The sequence below is a fragment of the Chrysochloris asiatica genome, unplaced genomic scaffold, assembly GCF_000296735.1.
Source record: "Chrysochloris asiatica unplaced genomic scaffold, ChrAsi1.0 scaffold00246, whole genome shotgun sequence".
Lineage (NCBI taxonomy): Eukaryota > Metazoa > Chordata > Mammalia > Afrosoricida > Chrysochloridae > Chrysochloris > Chrysochloris asiatica.
The window spans coordinates 4,021,645-4,027,506 of NW_006408764.1; the positions used below are offsets into that span (position 1 = coordinate 4,021,645).

Below are 5,862 nucleotides of genomic sequence, written 5' to 3' on the forward strand. Positions count from 1 at the left end.
CAAGTATTTGGATATTTCATTATTGTCTTTATGCTATTGATTTCCAATTTTTATCAGTTTGTTAGATTGTTGTGCTTCATAATTATAGATTTGCCTATTTTATCTTTCAGCTCTGTCAGTTTTGCTTCATCTATTTTGCAACTCTGTTATTTGCTGCATGCACATTTAGGACTATGTCTTTTTGGTTAATTGATATTAAAAAATTGTGTAGTGTCCCTAGTAATTTTATGTTCTTCAGTCTACTTTGCTTGATATTAATATTGGTGCTTCTTTTTTCTTCTTCTGCTTTGATGAAAGGCTTCTTCCTAGTACTACTAGGCCCCAGTCTTACAGGGCTCTGAGCACAAACTGTGTGGATGGGATGAGGCCCATTCAGATGCAGGGCCGGAAATGGGGCTCTTCATTATCCCTTCCCCATTGGTTCCAGTCTCCTTCTCTGCAATGGGCACACATAGAGGAGGGACAAAGGATAATGGAAACAACATAATTGGCCCAGGGGAACCACAGTGAGCAGTGATGCCATTGGCCAGGGAGTGGTCTTGTGATAGCCTTTGGCTGTTGATTGGAAGGAAAAGATCTGGGAATGGAACCCTGTGGCCAGGAAGATAAAGGACTGGGTGAGAATGCTTGGCCTGCTGGCCGGCTCCCCACAGCAGCTCCAGCAAAACTGGTGTCAGGCACCAGCCAGGGAAAGGGGAACCCAAGCCAGAGGACAAAGAATGTTTCATTTCCCATTTCCCCCAGGCAGGGACTGGCCTTCCTAAATTCCTTTTTGATAGCCAGGTTGGGCTGTGAGCAGCTCACTACTCCTCTAGCCAGGAAGGCTTCTTAGCTCCTGGCGGCTGCAACTTGATGTTGTACTGCTGCAAGGTTTGCTCCAGCTGTTTCTGGGTCCCAGCAAAGTAGGTGGACATAGCATTGTTAAAGAGCAGCAGCTGCTTGTGCATCACTTTGATCTGGGGTTCCAACAGGGTCAGCTAACGCTGGACTTAAGTGCCCTCCACCAAGGAATCGAAAAAGGGGCAATCTGATGGGAGAAATGTCTTGTAAGCCATTTAAACATGTTTTGTTTAGAATAAGCCTATGCATATATAAACTAGAACCCTGTTGTTGTTAAGTGCTGTTTCTGAGGAGCAACTGATGGATTTGGACTGCTTGTCTTTTGGTTGATTCTATAGCACCACACCGGGAGTCCAATTAGAACCCTAGTAACAATAAATTTTGACTTACCCTCATATATTGTATTTAAAGTGAGTTTCTTTTAACAGCTTATAGTTGGGTCATTTTTCTTAACCCACTGTGCTAATCCTTTAATTGCTATTTTTAGTTCTTCCGGCATTAGAAAAAATGACTGTGCCACTTCCTTATGTACAAGGGGCTTTCAAAAAGTTTGTGGACAATGGAATTACAAAATACTAGAATTTTTCCTCATACTTTTTAAAGCTCTGACTGATTTCAAGTCACTGCCTTGTTTTTAATTTTTGAAATTTGATTAAGAGTATAAATTCCTTGAGTTTATAGTCTTTTGGGTACTATACATATTTTTTTATACCTGTAGGTTCTTGCCTTTCTCCAAACATGGACATTTTCAGACATTATTTCTTCAAGTATTCTTTTTATTTTTTGATCCCTTCCTTCCATAATTTAATGGCACTGGTGTTTGATCCTTTCCTACTATTACAGAGGTTTCTGTTTATGCCCCACACCCCAAGCTATATTCTCATTGTTCAGATTGGCTCATGTCAATTTATTTTCAAGTTCACTCATTTTTTTCTGTCATCCCCATTCTGCTGTAGAGCCAAATCAATGACTTGTTTTTTTTTAAATTTCAGTTACTGTATTTTGTATTAAAATTTCCAGTTGGTTCTTTATATATCCCATTATTTTACTGAGATTTTCATACTATTCCATTGTTTTCCAGAATGTTTATAATTTCTTTCTGGTGTGTCTTTATAATAGCTTTCAAAATTTTTTTTATCAGATATTTGCAATATCTGCAACATCTAGGCATTGGTAGCTAATAGTTATCTAAATTCTTTTGAGTTCAGATTATACTGATTTCTGACATGGTAATTTTGGATAAAATTCTAGGTATTTGAATATTGTAGTATTAAACTGATCCCAGTGAAATACTTCAATGTTGACAGGCATACATATACTTAGCATTCAGAGTTTACATCCTGGTTCAGTTTTTTTTTTTTTAATGTTTTATTGTGAATTATGTGATAGTTTACATGGAGAACATTAGTTTTACATTCATCCTATAGTATATAATTTCATTGCTATGATTACAATCCCCTCCATGCATCATCAACCATCCAAAGGGTATACACTACACACATGTCCCCCGGTCATCAGCACACAACCCCTCTTCCTCTCTGTGTCTAAAGTCCCCAACAGCTCCATTTCTCCACATCATCGTCTCTGCCTTCATCTCAGGCATCACTGCTTCTCTGGGTAGGGTCCCGCTCTCCACTCTTCTTCCCTGATGGTCCCAGGGATCTTCGCTCTTAGGCTGAAAAGTTAATCACTCCCTTCCTTTACAATTCCAATCCTTACAAGCAGTCCAGATAATAATTATTCACTATTGTATCACAATACATCCGGATTTCTTTTCATCAGCCCAGCCTAGACAGATTGTATACTACTCAGTGGAGATTCTATTTTCCTCCATGCCCTCTGAATCTAGCTTCCCTCTTGAAAGCTTGTAAGCATCCTGGTTCACTTTTGTCAAATATAATTAAGGTGTTAGTTTAAGTTTCAAAACCTTGACAATGCTATAATTTTCTGCTGCTCTAAGTCCTGGTGTGGCCCTAAAGCATAATGTACTGGACTCTCTCTCCTCCTTGGTAACCCTATATAGGGTTGCTATGAGTTGGAATTGACTCCATGGTACTTAACAAGTACAACTCTGAGACCAACATGAAACCTTGAATGGTTTCAAACTTTTGCTGTGTTGATATTGGTCAGTTAACACATGAGCAACGTGTTAAAGAATCCTCTTTTCAATCTCCTTCTTATATATAATGTTTCTCAAGCTTATGGTTGGGAGAAAACAATGTTATTTGCATAGTACAGGAGAGAGATTGTCTGTACCCCACAGCCTCTATAGTGGCTGGTGAGGAGAGGGAAGGGCAACACTTCTCACCTTAGTGCAGGGGAGAAGTTGGCTAACGAAAGGAGACTCCATACAACAAACACACTCTGGTGGGGGGAGGAGTGGGGGTGGGTTAGATAGGAGAAGGTGTCAGCTCTTTGCTGAGACTTGTTTAAAATAGGGCAAGGATAGTCAAGAAATGTTGGCCCCAAGATTCTGGACAGCCAGAGAGAAGGTGAGTGATGCTGGGTGAAATGCTAGTTAAGACTCTACTTAATAATCCCTTTCAGAAACTGGTAGAGTGCCATCTCTGCTCCTTCTCATTCAGGGAGAGGGTGGTCCACAGGCTTCTTCCTGTCTCTGCAGCACTGGCCGGAGAGAGATTGGATGCAGTCACTTTTCAGAACCCCTACACAGGGTCACTGTAAGTTGAAACCAACTAGATAGCATTTAACAGTAACAATAACAACCTTGCTAAATCCATGCAGTTATTCAAAGCCAAACGTTAGAGTAATTTCTATGATGAAAAGACCAATTGAGTTGGGAAAAGTACTTATATATCTGTCAGGTTCTCATTAGGAACATTGTTGTTAATGTTTTTGAGTCGATTCTGACTCATAGCAACACTGTGTAGGGTCAAGGAGGTAAATCTTTGCAGAAGGAGAAAACTTCATATTTAGAGCAATTGGTGAACTCACATTAGCAACAGAGATGCCTACTTTGCCTTTTTGTATACACATAATCTTGCTTTTTATTTTTTCTTCTTTCTGTTGGCAGCTTTCCCCCCAAGGCAATATGTGACAACATGAGCATTGTTTGTGTGGTGACAAAATGTCGTAATTCCAGCATTCTGGTGATGTATTCTTTGTAGAACATGGAAACTAATGGAATGAACCATGAATCATCTTTGTCAATGTAGTAAAGAGAATTCTATTTGCAAATACAGAATGATTACTTTTGTTATCTTAAGAAGTGGTGATTCAACTACGTCTCAGACCCTGTGATAGGTTTTATGAATCAGGTCTTAATGCAGATGCAGTACTAATAATGGATCTTATATTCCTACCATCAGGAGGAGTACAAAATAATGAGTAAAATAAATGGTTATACAATATACAATTAAAAACAATGCAATGACAGTATAAAATGGTGGTGGTAGTGGTTATGTGCCGTGAAGTCGGTTCCGACTTGCAGCAACCTTGCATAGGGTTTCTGAGGCTGTAAATCTTTAACAGGAGCAGAAAGCCTCATCTTTCTCCTGCGGAACTGCTGGTAGTTTTGAACTCTGACCTTGAGATAAGCAGCCAAATTCAAAACCACTATGCTACCAGAGCTCCTAGTATACAATGGAGGAAGTGTGAATTTAGATTGAGGCTGGATTAAAATTAGATTGAGGCTGGATTAAAATTAAATTAAAATTAAAATAAACCGCAGAATTTTAGGGAAAAAAATCAGACATGTTGTTGTTGTTGTTGTTAGGTGCCATCGAGTCAGTACCGACTCAATAGCGACTCTTCTGCACAGCAGAATGAAACACTGCCCAATCCTGGGCCAACCTCACTATTGTTGCCACACTTGAGTCCATTGATGCTGCCATTTTTCCAATTCATCTCGTTGGGGGTCTTCCTCTTTTTCTCTGACCGTCCACCTTACTAAACATGATGTCCTTCTCTAGTGACTGGACCCTCCTAACAATATGTCCGAAGTATGAGAGACAAAGTTTGGTCATCCTGACCTCCAGGGAGCACTCTGGCTGTACTTTTCTCAACACAAATCTGTTGATTATTTTGGCAGCCCATGGCACTTTCAACTTTCTCCTCCAATACCATTAATCAAAAGCATCAATTCTTCTACTGTCTAACTTATTCACTGTCGAGCATTTGCATGCATATGAGGTTATTGAAAACACCATGGCTTGGGTCAGGCACACCTTAGTCCTCAAGCTGACATCTTTGCTCTTCAACATTTTAAAAAGGTCTTGTATAGCAGATTTGCCTAATGCAATACATCGTTTGATTTCTTGACTGCTGCTTCCATGAGTGTTGATAGTTGATCCAAGTCCTTGACAACTTCAATCTTTTCTCCATTGATAAGAATGTTGTTTATTGGTCCAATGGTGAGGATTTTTGTTTTCTTTACATTGAGATGCAATCCATATGGTGTGCTCTTTGATCTTCATCAGTGAATATTTTAAGTCCTCTTTACTTTGAATAAGCAAGGTTGTATCATCTGTATATCGCAGGTTCTTAATGACATAGGGACTAATATTTAGAAAGACTTAGAAGAGAAACAGAAAATAGAAGTTAAAAAATGCTCACAAGGACCAGGAAACAAAAAATATGTCAAAAGTTAAACCACATAAAGGTTTAGTTTACATTATCACTGATAACTGATATTGGCCAGGATTCAAAGTTGTGGGAGAGAGTAACAGCCAAATTCAAGATCCAGTTCTATTTCCTTGGCTCTCAGGGCTTGAAAAAAACATGATCTGAGGGGGATGTTTACATTCTCAAGGGAAAACCATCTCAGTGGGAGAGTTCAAGGGCAGGGCAAGTTTCTAGGCTGTTAAAGTGTCCACCATCTCTTTTCTGTATCTAGGAGGATGAGAGAACAAAGGAAAAAGAGAAAAACATGCTCAGCTTTTCTCAAGCTGCAAACACTGCATTAAAGGCTTGGTTTGGAATATTGAAGGATTCTGTGGGTAAAATATTGAATGATGCAGAAAGCATCAACAGAAAAGAAGCAAGGAATACACTGAGGCTCTG

At 39.4% G+C, this 5,862-nt stretch overlaps 1 protein-coding gene across 1 annotated transcript in view; it reads left to right on the top strand.

The window, feature by feature from the left end:
* Positions 1-3,968, top strand: part of LOC102814537 (F-box/WD repeat-containing protein 12-like) — a 29,016-nt gene extending 25,048 nt beyond the window's left edge. Inside the window, exon 10 of the mRNA XM_006873663.1 lies at positions 3,875-3,968. Within this exon, the coding sequence (XP_006873725.1) occupies positions 3,875-3,968 (94 nt within the window). The remainder of the gene's footprint in view (positions 1-3,874) is intronic.
* Positions 3,969-5,862: the final 1,894 nt, after the last annotated feature.